Source organism: Calypte anna, chromosome 9 (genome assembly GCF_003957555.1).
Source record: "Calypte anna isolate BGI_N300 chromosome 9, bCalAnn1_v1.p, whole genome shotgun sequence".
In the NCBI taxonomy this organism is placed as follows: Eukaryota; Metazoa; Chordata; class Aves; order Apodiformes; family Trochilidae; genus Calypte; species Calypte anna.
In genome coordinates this window covers 4,765,902-4,786,886 of record NC_044255.1, presented here as the reverse complement: position 1 = coordinate 4,786,886, position 20,985 = coordinate 4,765,902, and the positions used below count along the sequence as shown (strand labels likewise).

Sequence of the window (20,985 nt, the reverse complement as noted above, 5' to 3'; positions counted from 1 at the left end):
GGGGCAGGATGCTGAACTCATAGCTCCCTGCTGCCCCCTCTTCATGTGCCCATTTGCTTCCCCTGTGGGCAGCTCAGCCCCACACAGAGGGAGAGGAGCAGCAGGAAGGCAGCACTGCCAAAGCTCGTGGTGGAGTAGTGGCATTTTCACAGGGTGAGCAGAAGCTGGGCGTGCAGGCAAAGGGAAAGCAGTTAATGTTCTTCCCATCACAGCCAACCCCCAGGGAAGCAGGGCTACCTCACGCACCTTGCTTACTTGGGAAGACAGATGCCTCAACTCTGAACACCCCTTTTCCTCCTCCTTGCCCCCAGCTTTTCTTGCTGAGCACAGCATCAGATGGTGTGGGACACCCCCTTGGTCAGTGAGGGTCAGCTGGCCCAGCTGTGTCCCCTCCTAGCTCCTTGCACAACCCCAGAGCTGCTGGGGCAGGGTAAGAAGCAGAAAAGACCCTGACTGCCTGAGCACTGCTCAGCACCAGGCACAGCATCCTTGTGCTGCCAACACCCCTCACATCCAGAACACAGCACCCTGCCAGGGAGAACATTAACTCTGCCAAAACCTGGACAGAGAGTCAAGTACTTCCTCACTCTGCCAGAAAACCACTGCTTCAAGTGGAAAACCACTGCTTCAGTGTAGGTCGAGCACCTACATTGTTCTAATATTTATCTCTGTCCTGGAAAAAAAATAGGATTTTGGATAAGGAATTCCTACCACAATGATTCTTCTTAAAAGTACCCTCCCCACCTATTTGCACCCACCCTGTATCCCCTCTTATCCACAGCAGTGAAACCACCACTGAGAATGTGGGAAAGAAAAATAATACTGGAGTTTAAGGTCTAGGAAAAAATACTAGAAAATAACCCTCAGGTAACTCCTCCCTCAGAGTAATTGCTCTATTGTTCAGCTGAAAGGGTGAACTTACATCGAGCTTAAGGATCTTCACATGTAAAGAAGAGGGTTAAATGCAGCTGTGCCAGGAATTCCCTGGCCACAGCACCAGCTTATCTGTCAGCCCTGGCTCCCTCCCTACTGCTCTCCTCGTTTGTAGCTGGGGAAAAAACAAAAAAAAAGCAGTATGGAAAGTTCCGCTTCCCCAAAAGAACCATTGACATGTAATGCTGAACAATTATGGTCAGGGTTTGGGGAGGGGGGAAGAGAAAGAATGGCAGAGGAAAAAAGGCAGAGAATATAAGCAGTCTGATCTGGAAAGAACGAGCTGCATCAGCCAGACTTGGCAAAAAGCAAATCCTGTAAATGTCTTCTCTCCACATCGTGGACTTTCCCTATTTTTGTATCACCTGACAGATAAGCAGCCGGGCTGAGTGCGTTCCAAATTCTGCCTGCTCTTTGCTAAGGATGGCCTCATGCACCCTGCTTAATCCCAGAAGAAGATAATCAGCTCTTCTCTGAGTGGTACCAAGGAATCCAGGGAGAGGTGGGGAGTGCTCTGAGAGCAGAGAGCAGGAGTTCAGCAGCCCAGAGGGCAAGCACTGGGGGTCACATAACAGGCAGAGGTGTTCCTGTTAAACATCCTGAGTGGCCAAGTTGAGGGTTGTGACCTTAGAACTGTGCCACCAGGGCTGTTACAACACAGTCCTGAGCAGCAGCCACCATCCTTCACACCATCCCACAGCTCACAGCCTTGCAGAGAGGGTGTTCTTGTTTAAAAAGAGAAGAAAAGTCCCTGCAGGAGAGTTTTCTTTCAAGACGAGGGCTCTGGATGGAATATTTATTTCACTGCACTGTGGAAGAGCAGAAATCCCTGAAAAGTAGGAAATGGAAAAGACAACTAATGGGTAATACAGGCACCTTTCCTAGTCTCACCAAGTCCAGTGAGGCCTCCTAAACCAGCAGACTTGAGTAAAAACAACTGACCACCAGCCTCTGAGGTGACCCCGAGTTCAGTTTTCTACCCACCTGGTCTGTGCCTTGCCAGCTTCTCCAGGAGAAGGCTCTGGGAAATAATGTTCAACTCTTTGCTGACATCAGGCCAAACACCATCCACTGCTCTCCCCAGGCTGACAGAAAATGTTATTTTGTTGTGAAAGGTGGTCAGGTTAGTGACCTGATTTCCCTGAGGCAAATCCCAGATCAGTTACTTCATTTGGACACAGCAGAGCCTGGGTTACATGCTTGGTAAACATGGATGTGGAGAGCAAGCATGGAGCAGCCCAGGTGAGTCCCCAGCAGATGGCCTGGCTGCCCTGCTGCTAACAGAGGGGTGACAAACCGGGAAGGACAATCTCTCCTGGCATCTCAAAACAGACTGTAGCAAAAAAAAAAACCCAACAACAAAACCAGCAAACCCAAAGGCAACAAAAACCCCACCTTAGAACAGAATAATCCAGTTGTAAGGAACCTACAACAACCACTGATCCAACTGGTGCCACGTTCACTTCAGGGCTCACCAAAAGTTATTAAGGGCATTGTCCAAATGTCTCTGACACACTGCCAGGCTTGGTGCATCCACCACCTCCCCAGGAAGCCTCTTCACTCTTTGACCACTCCCTAAAAAATGCTTCCTGAGAATGTCCCTCTGTTTGATACCAGTCTGGGAAGAAGTTTCTTTTAACATCCAACCCAAACCTGCCCTGGCACAACTTGAGGCCAGAAGTTCCTCTTGTCCCATTCCTTGCTCCTTGGGAGCAGAGACCGACCCCCCCGGCTCCAACCTCCTCTCAGGGGGTTGCAGAGAGCCACAAGGTCTCCCCTCAGCCTCCTCTGCTCCAGGATCAGCACCCCCAGGGCCCTCAGCTGCACCTCACAAGCCTTGTGCTCCAAACCTCTCTCAGAAGTCAACAGCACCTCCCAGTTTGATACCATCAGCACACTTGATGGTGCATTCCAGTCCTGCATTCAGATCACTGATAAAACACTGAACTGCACTGGTCGTGGGCCCTGAGGAAGGAACACTGCTGGTAACAGCTCACCTGCCAGACCTAGCCCCTTCTCTGCAGCCCTCTGAGCTCTGCCCTCCAGGCAGTCCTTCACCTGAAGTCCTGTCAACCTGCTCATCTCACAGCTGGGACACGTGTCCAGGAGACTGCTGTGAGGGACAGGATCAGAAGCCTTACTAAAGTCTTTCCTTAAAAAGGTACTCAAAACGAGGAAATAGAGACAAGGGAGGATCAAGCAAGATCCAAAGTTGAAAAAAATCATTCCACAATAATCAGTGACCCCAATAGGTATAAAAGACATGTCCCAACACCCCTTATCCTCACAGAATGTCCCTGGCCAGAGAGGGCACCTCAGAAACAGCCTCCTCTGGCTGGTGTCACTTCAGCAATAAATCAGAGCAAGCTAAGGGGAAGAAGGGCAACTGGGCTGGTGAAGGGATCCAGCACAGATCCTATGAGGAGAGGCTGAGGGAGCTGGGGGTGTTGAGGGTAGAGAAGAGGAGGCTCAGGGGAGACCTCATCGCTCTTTACAACTCCCTGAAAGGAGGTTGGAGCCAGGGGGGGGTTGGTCTCTTTTCCCAGGCATCTCTCAGCAAGACAAGAGGGCAGGGTCTCAAGTTGTGCCAGGGGAGGTTTAGGTTGGAGATTCGAAAGAATTTCTTTCTGGAGAGGGTGATCAGCCATTGGAATGGGCTGCCCAGGGAAGGAGTGGATTCTCCGTGTCTGGAGATCTTTCCAAAGAGCCTGGATGTGGCACTGAGTGCCATGGGCTGGGAACCACGGGGGGAGTGGATCAAGGGTTGGACTTGATGATCTCTGAGGTCCCTTCCAACCCAGCCAGTTCTATGATTCCATGATTCTAAGAGGGGGAATATCCACAGACTATGTGCATGTTTGGGTTCAGTGTTCAGATTAAACAGGAAAGCCCCAGGGTCACAACTAATAACGTGTTCTCCTTCAGAAAGAACAAGACACCCCTGCAGAGAGGAACACCACTCCTTTACTTGTTTGGTCACCCTAAGGAGATGGACCAAGGAGCATCCCACGTGGCCTTGTCCATGGCTGAGGTGCAGTCACCCAGCTGGAGATGCCACCCACGTGTGACAGGCTCTGCTGGCCCCTTGGCAGGTGCTGCTGTCAGGAGCTGGAGGGCAGCACCTTGTAGGGATTGAGGATCCCTTTGGGGTCAAACATGGCTTTGAAACGCTGCATCAGGACAACAGCCTCCCTGGGCTTGCTGTACTCAAGGAACTGCTTTTTCTTGAAGCCCAGTCCGTGCTCTGCACTGATGCTGCCTTTGTGTCTTGCAGTCCACTGGTACACAAAGGGCTCGATGGCAGCCAGCAGGGAATGGCTATAGGACTCTGCTGTGATGTTCAAGTGCAGGTTTCCATCTCCTGCAAGAAAACATTGCAGAGGTGGCTGGGTAAGAAGAGCTTAGTGGCCCTGCAACACAGGCTCATTACTGTCTCCTCCATGGACACACACAATGGTGCCTTTGTTAGTGCCCAAACTTGGGGAAAAAGGAGGAGTTCACTGTCCTTTTACAAACACCAGTCTCTCCATGCATAAGTAATTAAAACAGAAGCTTGTTTTTTCCATCCTTTCACTGCAATACTTGAAGAAGTCTTCTGAGTTAACCTGCTTTCAAATTCCCACTGCTGTCATTTCAGAATTCAAACAACTGTGCTGCATCAATCATGGTCTCACTTCTCTTCCCACTCATTTCATAATGACCACTGGATTTTAATGCAGCCCTTGGCCACTTTCTCTCCCCTTCCTAAGTTTATGGGATGTTCTAGAAGCACTTTGGCACTGTGACAACACAAACAAAGCAAGCAGAACATTTTCTCCTTTTGCCACTTGTGTGTGAGAGTGCTTGATTACAAGCACATAGCTGGTGGTGTTCAGCACACAGAGATAAACACAACTTGCACATTCTCACTCTGGAACCTCTTCCCACCTCCCAGCAAACCCTCACAGCACACAGCTTAATCCTCAGCACCAAGAACTACCAGAGGCAACCCCTGTTAGACAGACTTGTCTTTCCATGTCTTTTAAAGCATCTCAAACCAAGCCTGTTGAAGAGTGTTCTGGGTTGGGGTTTTTTTGTTTTGCTTTTACAGAACAGCTCTGCCAAGCTACTGACTTGCCTGTAGGTGACATCAAGTTAGTTTCAAAGCACTCTGAAAAATGTCCTGCCCTTTCTGTGCATTACTTGTGTCACTCTCTTTTGGAGGGTTACTGGCTCAGACATGACTGATTTCCAGTCTGACTCATCACTTTGGACAAGAAAATGCTTATCTACCTAATGTGTACATTAATCAAATTGATGGCCCAATTAAACAACACTTAAATAGAAAGCACAGAGCCAGAAGACACAAATGACCAGTTCAGTGGCTGTCTGACTAGCAACCTGCCCTGACTATAAGGAACAGAGGTTGAGGGCAATGAAATTCAAACTCCAAGATCCTTATGCATCCTCCTCTTCTGGCAGCTCTCAGCTATTCAGTCTTTGCTTCCTAATAATATAAAAAAGCCCCTTTAAAACTACTAGCAAGTTGCACAGCAAAACCTAGAGCACAAGAGAGCCATCAGCTCCTTCCCCAGCACTCATACTCACCCAAGTGGCCGTAGCCCACCACGTTCTTGGCACTCTGGCCCAGCCGAGCCCTCATGTCTGTCACCAGCTCATAGAGCTTCCCCACAGGGAGAGAAATGTCATATTTGTAGACACAGCCATCGTGGGTGAGGGCTTCTGTGATCCTCTCCCGCAGGCTCCACAGTGTCTGAGCAACCAGAGGGGAAAGAAACACAAATAAGCCAAGTACCTCTTGGGTTCCATGCTTTGTGGCATGGAGAGAAAAAAAAAAATCAAAAGAAAAGCCTTGACTGTTTGCATTTGACACCAGCTTCTGATTTCTCTTGATATCCTCTGCCTTTTGGGAGTCAGTAATAATGCTCTCCTGGCAGGGGTGTACAGTGAAGTGATACCACCAGCTCTTTAAGCTTGGGAGTATTCCAGAGGGAAAAAACACAGCCTCTGGTGTTCTCCCCAAACCTCCCTTGGGTTTCCCAAGGAATGGGGATGTGCCTCTTCTACTGAACTGCAACGGTTGGTTTGGGAACTAGGGCTGGAAGAAACATGGTTCTTTGTTCACAGGGCAGAGACAAATCCCTCTCCTTCTCCCCAGGACACTGTGTGTCCATCTGGTTCTCCAGGACAGCACTCTGTGGCTCTGCCACACTGAGCCTACTGCTCACTCCTGACCCTGCTGACAACTCAGCTTCTGGTCCTACCCCAGCAGCTGCTGTGAGATGGAAGTCATTATTCTGGTGTCTCTGAAAGGGGAAGCACCCACTGAAACCCCAACATTTTCAGTTTTTCCTTCAAGAGTCAGCAGTGACATTCCCTCTCAGTGTTCTTACTCAATCTGCCCTATTAAGCTCCCAGAGACCAAATGTCAGTCTGAACATTTCCCAGTTAAAAACACAAATCCAAGTAGAGAATCATGTCAAAGAGCTCTGCACAGGAGGAAACCATGACTTGCCTTTATTTTCTTATCATCTGTTGCCACAGTTCCATCAGTGACCAAGCCAGAAGTCATAGCCTGTCCCAGGAAGCTGTTCAATTTTTCTTCATCATGGGTGGAATTGGAGCCTGAAGTTTCAATTAAAACATAAAAGGGACTGCCTGAAAGTGAGGGAGAACAGACTAAGCAGATGATCTGGGGCAACAGCACAGGAATTCAGTGCAGGTTCTGGAGCTTTACTCAAGCTTGGCACATTTTATGAGGTTGCTGTACAGCCCAGGGGCTCTGGTGCCAGGTGGCAGTAGGGCACTTCACACCCATGCTCTGTCCCTTATCTCACCACCACTTTTCAGAAAATTAGTAGCTTTGTGGGAATGAGCAGAAGTAAAAAGTCTTATCTTTAAGAGGTTTCCACCAAATGTGTTTGGAATTGAACACAAAAATGATGAGGGATGCCCACATTCTCACAATTAGGCTATAAATCCCCAGGCAGTACAGTGCCTCTTTCTACAGCACACACGACACCTGTACCTGTCACTGGGCTGGACAACTTGAGATGCTTCTCAACCAGTTCCATGCACTTCTCATCCATGAACTCATAGGCAGACAGGATCTCTCCCAGCATGGCTCTGCACGTTGTAAATGTTTCCAGAACCTTATCAAAACTCTGACATCCTTCAGAGAGGAAAAAAACCAATCAGGAACAAAAACACTCTCCCCTAAACCTTGTAAAGAGTTTTAAGAAGTCTACAAGGCTTCAAAGTCATCTTTCCCTGCACCAAAAGCTGTGAGCTGCTGCTCAGATCAGCAGCTCTTGTCATGCCTTGAATAATGGTTCAACACTCTCAGGACAGTTCAAACCAAAAGTCTACCTCACCCTCACTTCTCACCAAAGGCAAGAAGGCAAATCAGAAGAGAAATTTAAAGGCCACTGTGAGAGTCCAGGCAAACTCTGGGATTCACTGCACATATTCCTCAGGTCTGTCAGTGCTTGGAATCCACTCACCCCCTCCTCTGAGTTTAGCTCCCTGCTCTCAAGGCCACACCTGATGCAAGTAAAGCTGTTTGAGAAGTCACTGCTGGCCCTGGAGGTTTTTGAGATAAAAAAACCCCAACAATCTCAGTGAAGGCTCCCCACAAACAGCTCTGCTTAAAAGCAGGCTCAGAAGCAGCTTTTAAGCAGGGGTGCCTGGCAATGTTCCCTGCTGACCTGGGCCTGCAGGGCTGACTTCTCAGACTTGCCTCATCAGTTTGGACTCACCCAGTGACCACTGGATTGTGGCCACCAGCACCAGCTAAAGCTGTCCCCTGGGTAGTGTCAGAGCAGGTCTGTCCATGAGGGCACTGCCTTCACCCTGCTGAGCTCCTGGCTGCCTGGCCTTGGCAGAGCTGCCTGCCCTGCCACACACTGTGCCTGCATTTCCACCCCAGATACATCTCAACACCCAGCCCCAGCCTGGCAGCCTGGGCAGGGGCAGAATCCCCCAAAGAATGGGGGGATTGTCTCAAAACAGCCTCCCTGACACTGTGCTGGGGTGGAGGCCTCATCCAGGAGCCATCTGGACTCTGTTCTCCCCAGGAGAGACCCTCATTTGGGTGACCCCCCTGATAGACAGGGCCATGGCAAGGGGAGCTCTGTCTGATGCCACCCTGGCAGGCAGGAACTGTCCTTGTTCCATAAGGGACAGGGGCAGGAGAGCTGCACCCTGCAGAGGCAGAGGGACACACTGTGTGTGCCCTGGGGAAAGCCACTGGAGAGGCCAGAGGCACAGAAATCAGGGTTACTGCTGTGTCCTCCCACCTGGAGGGGCCCAAGGGAACACCTGGCTGTGCAAGATATGCCAAAACCCCCCTGAAATGGTGGGGTCAGGGGGCATCAAAGAGGCAGACTGGAAATGCTGGATGTGACCCCAGCATCCAAGGACCTGAACTTCCTACCCAGATCATCACTGTATCCAAGGTTGGTGAGATCTTCTCTGTCTCTTCTTTGTCTTTAGCTCTCTCCCTGTGTCTCTGTTTCTGACCTTACCTGGGCACATGAGGGTAACAGTTTCTAACTTGAAGTTTTACTCCCTTTGTTAGTTGTAACTCTTCTTTGACCACTTAAATTTTGCTAAATTGTAATCCAGTCCTTAGAAACTTCCATCCTTTATAATTCTGCCAGCTGTAATCTCACATGCTTTATAATCTTACTCACTTTACTGAAAAGTTGTGTTTTATACAACCCCCCTGGGTAAGAACCTTACTCCTGAGCACCACACAGAGAATTCCTGAACTCAGTCTCAATGGATGGGTTGTTAAAAGAGATTAATTAGAGGAGGAGGATTGGGCCCAGCTGCACCCAGGCTCCTCTCTGAGGGAGTTCAGAAGGCAAGGGGCTCCAGTCCCAACCTCCCTGGGTCAACCCCCACTCTGGGGAGCCCTCCCTGTGCCCACTCCCTGAGCTGTGGTATTTTGTTGTCCCCCACCTCTGGGGAGCTGTGGTGACTTTGTGAGAGGTGACAGTGCTGCACCCACCCTCACAGAGGGGGGTGTGACAGCAGTGCTTTCTCCTTTCCATTTCAATTCATTCCCCCCTCCCTCCCCCTCTGAATCCAGGTGTGAAATCATTCCCATGGACTCCTACCTAGGAATGCCAGATTGACAGCCCTAGGTTTCTGGGGACAGAGGATGGAGACAGCAGTGATAACTCCCAGGGTTCCCTCAGAGCCAATGAAGAGCTGCTTGAGGTCGTAGCCGGTGTTGTCCTTGCGCAGAGATGTCAGGCAGTCCAGAGCTGAGCCATCAGCCAGCACCTGGGGGACACAGAGCACACCAAAGGGGGAAATCTGCTGCCCTAACCCCCTCTGACAACAGGGTGACAAAAAGGTGTCACCAGCCTGGAGCCTTGCACGTGACCTGCAGCCTCTTCCCACGCTCTTCTTGTGGTTCCTCCATTGCCAGCTCTGCCTCCTCTCTATAACCTACCAGAGCCTTCCCCCTGAGTTCTCTGCTTTTATTATTTTTTTTTTTTAACAGTTTTCAAGCAGGAGCAGCAATACTGGGAGATTCAAGTTTGCTCTGCTTTTCTTCCCAGGTATGGAGAAGGCTGGCCACTCGAGCTCCCATGATGGAACAGAAACAAGGAGCACTTTAAAAGAGTGAACACAGTTAACAGGAATGAGGTAAGCCCTCTATCCCTCGAGCCTTGGATCAGGATGTTAGTAAGAGATGTTATTAAAGGTTCTTCTGATACTGGAGGAGCTGGTCTGAAAGACAGAAGCTCTCCTTTCCAGGTCCACAGACTAAAACTCCAAACCCAGGCTTTTGTTACATACCCAACCTATTTCCTTAGGAGCTCTCTGCTCCCAGGCCCTGGAATCTTCTAGAATCCCAGTCTTTACAGACTGACACAGGCCTGCAAGGGCAGAAGCAGCCTGAGGAACAGCAAAGCCCAGGAGCAAGCCAGCAGCCAGAGAAACCCCAAAGTGGACAGCTCTATCAGAAGCTGAGCAAGCAGCCCCTAGAAGAGAACACCATAGGATGAACTTGGCAGAGAGCTGAGAGACCTAGGAGTCCAGAGAGGAACCAACCACACACAGGTAGCCTGGGACCACCAAATCTCTCCCTGACTTCTTCTCACCTCTCAAGGTTAGAAAACCACCTCATGTGACTTCTGTTAGCAAGGGCAGAGGTGGAAGCTGAGGCAGCAGTTACAGCTGCTGCATGCACAAAGACACTCCTTGGCCCTTCTCAGAAGAGCCACCCTAGGAAAAGTTAGAGTGGGAGCCTGGAGAACAACCTGGCTGCCTCGTGGAGAGGCTGGGTGGGGGCTGTGAAGAAGAGAGTGGATCAGGCCAAGCTGTTTGTGTGAATTTACTTTATGTAGAATTAAGACTTGTAATATATGCTAAAGAATTTGTACTCATAACTACTAAGAATTCAGGGTTAAACTGAGAAAGAAGCTAACAAAGCAGCTCAGACATTTCACTTTCCCATACAAAGCAGCTCAGACCTGGCATTTTCCCACTAGAACAATGTAACCAATACAAGGTCCTAACGGGATTAACTTCTAGCTCGGGAATAATTAAAAGTGTAAGTCTTTTTCTTCTGTAACTCTTTTCTTAAAACAAGTCTTGTTCTTAAAGCAAGACACTGCCAAGGCCATTTAGGTGCCAGCTGGGCACCAAAGGATGTGAACATCTGCACAAGAAGAATATAAAGATGTCACCACCAAAGGATAAGAAGAAAGTTCTGGCTGGGGTCTGATACCACCTTGTAACAACAGAATGAAGTCAGCAAGAACTGAGAATGTAAGGATGTTGTAACCTCCCCTTTTACTGTATAAATACCCCAACCCTTTCCCTTAATCCTTGGAACTCTTTGTCCGGCGGGAGCTGGGAGTTCCCTGGATCCAAAAATAAAAACCTTTGGTGTTTAAAGACTCAAAACTCTGTCTCTAAACAGTTTTGCTGGGCCTTTTTCTTTGGCTTCATTTTTGGCAACCGTGGCAGGACTGGACTCCACCGTGCTGTGATCCAGGGGGACCTGGGGACACTTTTGGGGACCCCCGACGAGTTCTGTCGGATCAGCCTCTCCTACTCCCTTGGCTCTACGCACTGATGGACACCAGACCTTCCTCATACTGAAAAGGTATTTATATATATTTCTTTGGGTTTTGAGGCCTCTAGGAAGGGGGGTTAGAGTCCCCCAGTGGGTTAAAGTCCCCTGGGAGGCCAGAGTCCCCCCGGGAGGTTTGGGTTCCTCAGGATTCACAGGGACACGGGGGACGCCCCCAGGCTGACGGATTGGAGTCCAGTCTAGCACTGAGTTCATCCCTTCACAGCAGTGGGAAGGTGCACTCTGTGTTGTATCCTGTTGATAAAGGGTTTTTGGTAATGCTGTGGTTCATATGATCATATGGTGATTGATGATGATGTTATTCTGTTGTACTGCTTGTAAGTAATCTAAGTGTTCTGAGTGTTTGGTGTGCCGCTTTTTAAGAAAATTGTGTTTTGGGTGATTACACGTCTCTATCGAAGGAAAGCTTTACAGCTTTACCTTCGGGGGGGTTGCGGGGTCTTTTGCCGCGACACCGGCAGGTCCGTGGTCTATAGCGGCATCTTGTGACCGTAAGCGGTAAAGCAACGTGTAAGGTTTTTTGTCAGATTTTACCTGTGCAGAGTTCTGACTGAAAGTGCGTGTGTGTGCGAGTGACTGAGACGCAATTTAATTGCAAAGCGAGTGCGGGTCCCGATTTGCGTTTCCGTGTCACCCGCGAGGGGTCCGGCCAGAGACGGACGAAGCGATTGGTGTGAATCTGGAGTGTTAAAACAAAATAAGGAGTGTGCTTGAATGCTAGAATAAGTTGAGTAAGGTGTTGAAATTGTAAATTGCTGAAATCTGAATAGAATTTGGTAATCCAGAAAGGGTCCCACAGTTGTAACCTCTCGACCAGGTATAATGGGGACTGAACAGAGTAAGGAAATTGATGCTAAAACCCCCTTGGGATGCATTTTAAAACATTGGAAAGAACTTGGTGAAATCCTGGGGGGAAATATAAGGAAAAAGACACTTGTGAAATGTTGTCAAGATTGGTGGCTGCTGTATAAACTAAATGAGGGGGAAAGGTGGCCACTGGAGGGAAGCTTAAATTATAATACCATCCACCAACTTACGTTGTTTCTCCGTAGAAGAGGAAAGTGGGATGAAGTGATATATGCAGACATGTTTTTCACTTTAAGGGATAAGCCGGAATGGCAAAAGGATTGTGGAACAAATGTATCACCCCAAGATCCCTTGGTTTTAGCCCTAGAATGGGATCAGAAGAACAGCGAAGTGAAGGAACGCTGTTGTGATGCTTGTAGTACAGGGAAACGATGCCTTCAGCTGAAAGAAAAAAGCAGTGATGTGGAAAGTACCATTAGCCTCCAAGAATATCAGCCTCTTGTGCCAGGATGTGGAGTACCACTGCCACTGTCACAACAAGAAAGCAGCAGTAGCTCCACAGAATTGGAAAGTGAGAAAAGAAAGGAATGGGAAAGTGAGGAGAGAAAGGAGTTGGAAAGTGAGAAAAGGAAGGAATTGGAAAGTGAGAAAAGAAAGGAGTTGGAAAGTGAGAAAAGAAAAGAGTTGGAAAGTGAGGAAAGACAGGAATTGGAATGTGTTTCGCAAAAGCTGGTGGGAGGAGACAAAGACGAAGAGAAAGCCCCAGAGGAGACAGGGAAAAAGGTGAAGAAGAAAGAGAACAGAGCAGACACCGAAAACCTGAGAGATGATCCTGAAGAAGGAACCAGCCATTCATATTACACAAGGAAAAGGAAAGGGAGGCAGAAGTGGCAAAGATAGGAGAAGAAAGAGCAAAATTGGAAATAGAGAAAGCGAGATTAGACACAGAGAAAGCTAAAGCTGAAGCAGACAGGGCAAAACTAGAAGCAGAAAAAGCAAGACTGGAGGCAGAAAAAGCAGGAGCTGAAAGGTCAGAAGTAAAGACAAAAGCTCAGATCGGAGACGGTGAAGTAGAGGGAGGAAAGGAAATCCCAGAGAACAAGCATGGATAAAAGTACCACAAGAGACCTTAATAATTGGAGAGAGGTTTTTAGAACTAGGGCTACTGGTAGACTGTGAATCAGATTTTAATACACCAATATTATCAGTCAAGAAACCAAATGGGACTTACAGACTGGTACTGGATTTAAGGGCTGTGAATGATATTACTAAGATTTTTCTGCCTTACTTTAGCCCCAGAAAGCCAAAAGATTTTTGCCTTTGAATGGGAGTTTGTTGGTAAAGGGAGAAAAACACAACTAACCTGGACGGTGTTACCTCAAGGTTATAAAAATAGTCCTACAATATTTGGAAATCAACTGGCCAAAGAACTGGAACAGTGGGAGCGGCCACAGGGAGAGGGCACCCTCCTGCAGTATGTGGATGACTTACTGATAGCAACTGAAACAGAAGAACAATGTGTTGAGTGGACAATCTCGTTGTTAAATTTCTTGGGTTTAAACGGTTATCGAGTCTCCCAACAGAAAGCACAGCTGGTGCAAGAAAAGGGTCTGAGTACTGTGGACAATGATTCAAAGGCATGAGAACCTTCCCTTGGAACTTGATGAAGGATTTTATACGTTTTAAGGAAAGGGGGAATGAAGAAGAGAGTGGATCAGGCCAAGCTGTTTGTGTGAATTTACTTTATGTAGAATTAAGACTTGTAATATATGCTAATGAATTTGTACTCATAACTACTAAGAATTCAGGGTTAAACTGAGAAAGAAGCTAACAAAGCAGCTCAGACATTTCACTTTCCCACACAAAGCAGCTCAGACCTGGCATTTTCCCACTAGAACAATGTAACCAATACAAGGTCCTAACGGGATTAACTTCTAGCTCGGGAATAATTAAAAGTGTAAGTCTTTTCTTCTGTAACTCTTTTCTTAAAACAAGTCTTGTTCTTAAAGCAAGTCACTGCCAAGGCCATTCAGGTGCCAGCTGGGCACCAAAGGATGTGAACATCTGCACAAGAAGAACATAAAGATGTCACCACCAAGGGATAAGAAGAAAGTTCTGGCTGGGGTCTGATACCACCTTGTAACAATAGAATGAAGTCAGCAAGAACTGAGAATGTAAGGATGTTGTAACCTCCCCTTTTACTGTATAAATACCCCAACCCTTCCCCTTAACCCTTGGAACTCTTTGTCTGGCGTGAGCTGGGAGTTCCCCGGATCAGAAAATAAAAACCTTTGGTGTTTAAAGACTCAAAACTCTGTCTCTAAACAGTTTTGCTGGGCCTTTTTCGGCTTCAGCTGGCAGCAGAGGGAGCAGGGTGAGCAGCTGAGTCTGAAGCAGGGGGGCAGTGGCAGGGTGCTTACCACTTCCATGCCCAGCACTGTCCCCCGCAGAGAGCCGTATCTGAGGAGCCGCAGGCCCCCGGCGTTGGTGGCCACGTTGCCCCCGATGTGGCAGCTGCCTTTTGCCCCCAGGTCCAGGGGCATGACAAAGCCCTGCTGCTCCAGGGACTCACTGAGCTTCTCCAGGACACAACCAGCTTGGCACACCAGGATTCCTGAAAGGAAAACGTCCTGCTGCAAGCTGGTGCCTCCTCGAGCAGCAGGATGAGCAACTGGAGATGTCCCAACCCCCCAGGACTGGGGGTGAGCACACGAGTGGCCTCTGCACTGTCCCACCCCCCCTCCAGCTCTGGGGGCTTTGACACTGCTTCAACATCTGCTCACCCCCAACCTGAGCTGGCAAACCAGAGTGACACGGAGCACACCCCTGCCTGTTCCCCCTCCCTGTTTGATGAACAGACAACCTGGTCCCTGACTCCCCTCATCCAAACAGCCTCCTGGTTTTTCCCATCCCCCTCTTCCTTCTGCTGGTGTGGTCACCAGGTGCCTCTTCTACACTGTCATTCTGCTCCTCCTGCTGGGTGTCCCCTGTGATTTAGGAACAGGTCAGAGGATCACAGAATTATGGAATTGGCTGGGTTGGAAGGGACCTCAGAGATCATCAAGTCCAACCCTTGATCCACTCCCCCCATGGTTCCCAGCCCATGGCACTCAGTGCCACATCCAGGCTCTTTGGAAAGATCTCCAGACACGGAGAATCCACTCCTTCCCTGGGCAGCCCATTCCAATGGCTGATCACCCTCTCCAGAAAGAAATTCTTTCTCATCTCCAACCTAAACCTCCCCTGGCACAACTTGAGACCCTGCCCTCTTGTCTTGCTGAGAGTTGCCTGGGAAAAGAGCCCAACCCCCCCCTGGCTCCTATCTTCTATCTTCTTTCCCCTTTCTCTCACTGCCTGTATTTTGACATCTGCTGCTGCTGCAGCCTACAGGGTTACAGCAGTGATAAGAGGGAAACAAATCTCTGACCCTCCTTGTGGTGCTGCTGGACTCAAGCTCTGCTGGTCCTGCAGCTCTCAGCTCCCAGGACAGGGCTGCTTTAGGGCCAGGGGCCTGAACCCCATGACATTTACCAGAGACCTTGTCAAAGCTGATGATCCTGTTCATGAGAGCAGTGGAGAGGATGATCTCATCAAAGACAGGGATGCTGCCCCCAACCAGGCCTGTGTTACCCCCCTGGGGGGTCACTGCCAGGTTCCTCTCATGGCAGTACCTGGAAGAAAAAGGCTTTCTCAAGTCTGGTGCATCCCAGGGCCATAACCCAGGAGCCAGGGAGCACCTGCACCTACTCCTCAGCTGCTCCAGCCTGCCAGAGCCCTGGCACAGCACCTTCTCTGCACACCCACAGAAGTTCTTGCACAAGAGCTGGCACAAGGCCACAGAGCCAGGCTGCACCAGCAGTCAGCAGGCCAGGAACCCTGGCTCTGCTGTGCCCTGGGGAGCTGTTTCAGCAGGGCTCAGAGCAGAGCTGTGCAGCTTCTGGCTCCTGAGTCAGCCCTGCTGGGGCCACCTGCACACCCCGAGCCAGGGGAGGGTTCTTACTGCAACACAGGAGCTCCTCAAACCCCCTGATTCTGCCCAAACCTTCTGGATCCTGGAGCCTCCAGGACCTTCAGCACAAGTGCTTCTCCTGAGCACTGGCAGTATCTGAACCGGGCAGTTCAGCAGACCAGCAGTCACTAGCACCTAGGAGGGACTAGGAGGGAGTCACCTCCCTCCATCTCTCTCCTTCACACTTTGCCCTTCTAAGACCCTTTTACTGAAAGCCACCAACTTTGATCCAAAAACTCTGCTGCTGCTGCTGCTGCCCACTTTGCCTTTGTAAGGACACGTAAAGAAAGATGAATTTTATTTTGTAAAACAAACATTCAGCCTTGGTTTCTACTCCAGAAATGCCAAGGGCCAGGAAGAGAGCACTGGGCCTCAAAAACACAAGGCACAAGGGGCAGTCCAGAAAAAAAAAGAGCAATGTGAAAACATTACTACTGAAGAACATTCCTCCTGTCAGCTGCCAGCCCAGCAGTCAAGAAGAAAAGAGCTTCAGCAACCCCAGTGCTACAGCAACCAGTGCCTGAGCATCTGAAAGCTCCCCTCCCAGAATAAACCCAAGTTTCTTCACCACAAGCAGAGAAAGGGGACATTACCTGAGAACCTGAGACACCTCTGCTGTTGTCTGTGGCTTCAACATCAGCTTGCTGCAGCCTGCAATCAAAGCAAGAGACTCTCAAGGCAAGCTGGGGGTTCTGCAGAGGCCAGAGAGAGAAAGGAGGTACAGCCTGGTGCCTGAAAGAGCAGCACTCCCTCCACTGTGAGGCAGAGGCAGCACTTTTAAAACTGCTTAAACATTTTCTATAAAGCTATAAAAGCTATGCCTGGACATGCAGGCTTGGCTGCCAGCAGGGGCAATGGGAAATGTTTTATTTTCTCATTACACCTTTGACAAAAGTCACAGAGGATTCACAACAGCTCTTTTCTGAGGTTCAGCCCCCACTTCATGACCTGTTAATGAGCCAGTTTGCATCAGGGAAAAATCAGTAAGTGAGCAAAGCCTAGATCTCTTTTTTTTTTTTTTTTTCATAGAATCACAGAATGGGCTGGGTTGGAAGGGACCTCAGAGATCATCAAGTCCAACCCTTGATCCACTCCCCCCGTGGTTCCCAGCCCATGGCACTCAGTGCCACATCCAGGCTCTTTGGAAAGATCTCCAGACACGGAGAATCCACTCCTTCCCTGGGCAGCCCATTCCAATGCCTGATCACCCTCTCCAGAAAGAAATTCTTTCGAATCTCCAACCTAAACCTCCCCTGGCACAACTTGAGACCCTTTGTGCCCTCTTGTCTTGCTGAGAGTTGCCTGGGAAAAGAGCCCAACCCCCCCGTGGCTCCAACCTCCTTTCAGGGAGTTGGAGAGAGTGATGAGGTCTCCCCTGAGCCTCCTCCAGCCTCAACACCCCCAGCTCCCTCAGCCTCTCCTCACAGGATCTTAAGGAAAGCCAGAAAAAGTACCCGAAATTAGGTAATTATCAAGGAAATATTTTCCATGAGGAAAGCTCATTTTGGCCAGTCTGCAAAGTCACGTTCTGCAACCAACAGAGATGAAATCTTCCTTTGGCAGACTTTTCATACCTGAAGGGAAGGAAGGGGAGAGGAGGCTTTCGGGCAAGCCGCAGAAGCTGCCTCACCTCGGAGGGATTTCAGCCAGTCCACGTTAAAGGGTTTCAGTTCCTCGGGGTCCGTCACGGCCCGGCCGGGCATGAGGCGCTCGAAGAAGGCGACATCAGTGTCTGAGAGCGGGGAGAAGGGCGCCCGCCGCACCCCGTACCGCTGCCCGGTCAGCGTCACCTCCTGGGCTGCGGACACCCCGCAAACTCCTCTGGGTACCCCCGGCGGCTCCTCGGGCCCCGGCCCGCAGCTCCCGCTCCGCCATGCCCGCTGCCTCCTCTGCCAGCCCCTCAGCTGCGCCCAGCGGCTCCAGGCAGCGCCGCACCGGGAGGCGGAGGGAAAACCCATGGGAACGCGCCTGGAAAACAGAAGGCTGGCTCAGCTGCGAGCCCCCCGGGCTCTGAGGGGGGAGGTCCGGCTCTCTCCGGGCTGAGGGAACCGGGGGACAGCGCCCCGGGCTCTGAGGGAGGGGGGGGGGAAGCCCCGTCCCGTCCCCTCACAGCGCCTCAGGCCGGGACCTCACGCACCCCTCTGCGGAAGGTGTCTGGGGACCAAGGCGCCCCGCCGCTGGGTCCGGGAGGCTGGGGGTTGTGCCGGGGAGCGGAGGGGTTGCGGGGCAAGGCGGCGGTACCGCGGTAACACGGTACCGAACCCGAACCCCCGTGACAGCCGGGACCGAGACCAGTGAGACACATCCCGCCCCCCGGCAGCTAGAGAGGGCCTGCGCTCGGCTCGGCGGGAAGCAGCGCCCCCTGGCGGCGGGAGGCCGCAGCCCTGGCCCTCCACCGCCTCACACTCGGGGCCGCTTTGTTCCCAAAAATATTTTATTTATAACAATATATCCATAATCTAGAACATGATCCAAAAATACAGATACACATGTTATCCTTTGCTTTACATTCTTTTTTTTTTTTTTTTAATAAAAAGATTTATATTCTCTTCCATTTACAAAGGGAACACAGATCTAATAATAATAATAATAATAATTCCTTTTAAAAATAGAAACAAGGGTGTTAAAAGTCGTTTCCCACGCAGTTGGGCTGAGCTGCAGCAAAGCCAGAGCCCCCAGGCTCTGTGGGTGTTTGACAATCTTTAGTGGAACATTCCTTTAGGTCTGTCACAGCCCTGCTCACCCTTCTCCAGGAAAGGCCTTTTCACAACATACATTCAACATTCCAGAGAAAGATTGAAACCCTTTAGTCAGGAAAAACAAAAAAAAAAAAAAAAGAAAAAGGGCACTGGTATTTCTGTCTACAAGGAGTATTTTAAACAGTCTGCAGCCCTGGTGTGGTGGCCAAGGGATGCTCAGAGCCCCCGTGCTGGTGTGGTCCCCAGAGATGTCACAGCACCTCAGCTCCCACAGCTTCCTGGCCAGCAATCCCCCCTCCTGCACCTTGCTTACTGGTTAAACTGGGAAAAGCTCTGCCCTGCTGAGCCCCAGACAGAGGTGCTCCTCACCCAGGGTCACTTCAGGGCTGGGGTGGCCAGAGCCAGGCTGCACAGCTCCCTCAGGATAAACCCTGCACAGCTCCATCAGGATAAACCCTGCACAGCTCCATCAGGATAAACCCTGCACAGCTCCCTCAGGATGAATCCTGCACAGCTCCCTCAGGGAATACCCTGCCCAGCTCCATCAGGGAAAATCCTGCCCAGCTCCATCAGGGAAAACCCTGCACACCTCCATCAGGATGAATCCTGCACACCTCCATCAGGATGAATCCTGCACACCTCCATCAGGATAAACCCTGCACAGCTCCATCAGGATAAACCCTGCACAGCTCCATCAGGATGAATCCTGCACAGCTCCATCAGGATAAATCCTGCACAGCTCCATCAGGATAAACCCTGCACAGCTCCATCAGGGAAAAATCAAACCCTGCACACCTCCATTAGGGAAAATCCTTTGTTTCCAGCAAGAAGAGGTGTGGTGGAACTATGGAACTGTTCCAGATCCAGTGCTTGATCTATGGTGATACCACTGCTACTCAAAGCCTTAAGAAAAACAGAAGGAAACAAACACCACCACCACAAAACAGCCAAAGAAAAAGACAAAAATTGCATGCAGCACTGATGGAGAGGGGAATAAAACCCAGGATGGCATCAAAACTATTTATCAGGCCACAGCAATGCTCCTGCATCACTCTGGTGTAGCAGGTGGGTGAGGGACAGGTCATACCCAGTTAGAGGCTGGCTCCCAGGAACCAGGATTTGTCTCAAAAAGAGGCAGAAAGAAATAGAGGGCTGACTGGGTTTGAGTTTCTGTGACTGTGCTTTTCTCCCTCCCTCTTCCCTCCAGCAATTTGCTTTTGATTTGTGCTCTCCAGGTGGCAGTACAGTGGCAAAAATGACCAACCAGTAAACACAACTGCAGGCACTTCATGTGACAAGATGCAGAGTGCCACAGGGCAGCACAGACACATGCAACACCACATGGTGTTCAGGACAGGACCCTGCAGACAGGCTTTTTTTTTCTTTTTTCCCCACGTGGCAGATGCAGGAAATCAGAATGTTGACAGAAAAGCTGTCTCAGTGTCAAGAGGTTTCATTTACATCAGCCTTGACATACCTGAAGCACCTGCAAAGCCCAAGAGAGCAACGTGGGAAGCAAAACTTGCAGGAGCTGCATTCTACATTCATTGCAAAACCCCCAATAAGGTCAGTGAAACGGGGGAAAGGAAAAACCCACAAACCAACACTTTTCTTTTGGAAAGAGGTGCCAAAATCTGACTAACTGCTTTTGTCTTCTGCACTGTTTATTCAGAAGAAAAGCTCATCTGAAGTTTCCTTCTGCTTTTCCAAAAGCCCATCCCAAGAGCTCCTTCCTGCACACTGGAGCAGGGATGATCACAGCCAGCAGAGCTCAGGAAGCCTGATCCCAGCTGCTGCAAGGGCAGGAGGTTTTCATCCTCCCCCCACCAGCACAACCACCTTTCCCCAGAGGAGTTGGTTTGTGGGCAGGTAAACTGCAGCACAGGAGGATCCCTGAATGCAGAGAAGTTGCTCCTGCTCCTCCCTCAGCTTGCAGGCAGTACCACATTTCCAAGATCAAAATCCCACTCTGAAAAATAAGTCCCTGCCCTCAAAGCTGCTGACCCTGCTTCAGAGTTTGGGTTACATTACCACCCATGATCTCAGGTGAAGGAGAAAAGCAGGCTTTTGTTTTCCTGCTCCTGATTTCCCTCTCTGGTGCAGTGCCTGGCACTGTGATGGCAGCAAGGGTTCACATTCATCACTGAAAGGCAACTTAAAGAAGTCAGGAACATGCAAATGTTCCCCCAGCACGACAGACAAGAAGCAATTTTACAGGACTCCAGCTGAGCAGATGCCCTCAGCAGCAGAACAGCTTTAAACACCTGACAAACTATTGCACAGCCACCTTGCAGCTTTACCTCACCAGCACAGCAACTCACACACCCTACAGCCAGCAGCCCCCCCACAAAGCTGCTTTTCCCCATTTCCCCAGGTGCCACACAGAAAAGCAAGCAAACAAACAAACAAAAATAATACAA

At 50.0% G+C, this 20,985-nt stretch overlaps 1 protein-coding gene and 2 long non-coding RNA genes across 4 annotated transcripts; 1 reads left to right on the top strand and 2 right to left on the bottom strand.

Moving 5' to 3' along the window:
- Window positions 1–3,875: 3,875 nt before the first annotated feature.
- D2HGDH (D-2-hydroxyglutarate dehydrogenase) lies at window positions 3,876–18,173 on the bottom strand. 2 transcript variants are annotated; one of them, XM_030456313.1, is made up of 10 exons: window positions 18,004–18,173; window positions 17,497–17,843; window positions 16,460–16,517; window positions 15,389–15,528; window positions 14,278–14,471; window positions 9,057–9,225; window positions 6,962–7,105; window positions 6,449–6,591; window positions 5,521–5,686; window positions 3,876–4,294 (listed from the first exon to the last, which is right to left on the bottom strand). In XM_030456313.1, the coding sequence occupies exons 2-10, from the start codon at window positions 17,822–17,824 to the stop codon at window positions 4,035–4,037; spliced, it is 1,602 nt and encodes a 533-aa protein (XP_030312173.1). In that variant the 5' UTR covers window positions 17,825–17,843; window positions 18,004–18,173; the 3' UTR covers window positions 3,876–4,034. The 2 variants fall into 2 exon arrangements, with proteins under 2 accessions (XP_030312173.1, XP_030312172.1); XM_030456312.1 differs by having other exon boundaries at window positions 17,497–17,834.
- On the top strand, window positions 10,493–13,999 carry LOC115598763. Its single transcript, XR_003987905.1, has 3 exons — window positions 10,493–10,504; window positions 11,836–11,840; window positions 13,853–13,999. It is a non-coding gene; the product is annotated as an uncharacterized LOC115598763 (long non-coding RNA).
- Window positions 18,174–18,378: 205 nt separating the features above from the next.
- LOC115598781 lies at window positions 18,379–20,936 on the bottom strand. The gene is made up of 2 exons (XR_003987915.1): window positions 19,205–20,936; window positions 18,379–19,054 (listed from the first exon to the last, which is right to left on the bottom strand). It is a non-coding gene; the product is annotated as an uncharacterized LOC115598781 (long non-coding RNA).
- Between the last annotated feature and the right edge of the window lie 49 nt (window positions 20,937–20,985).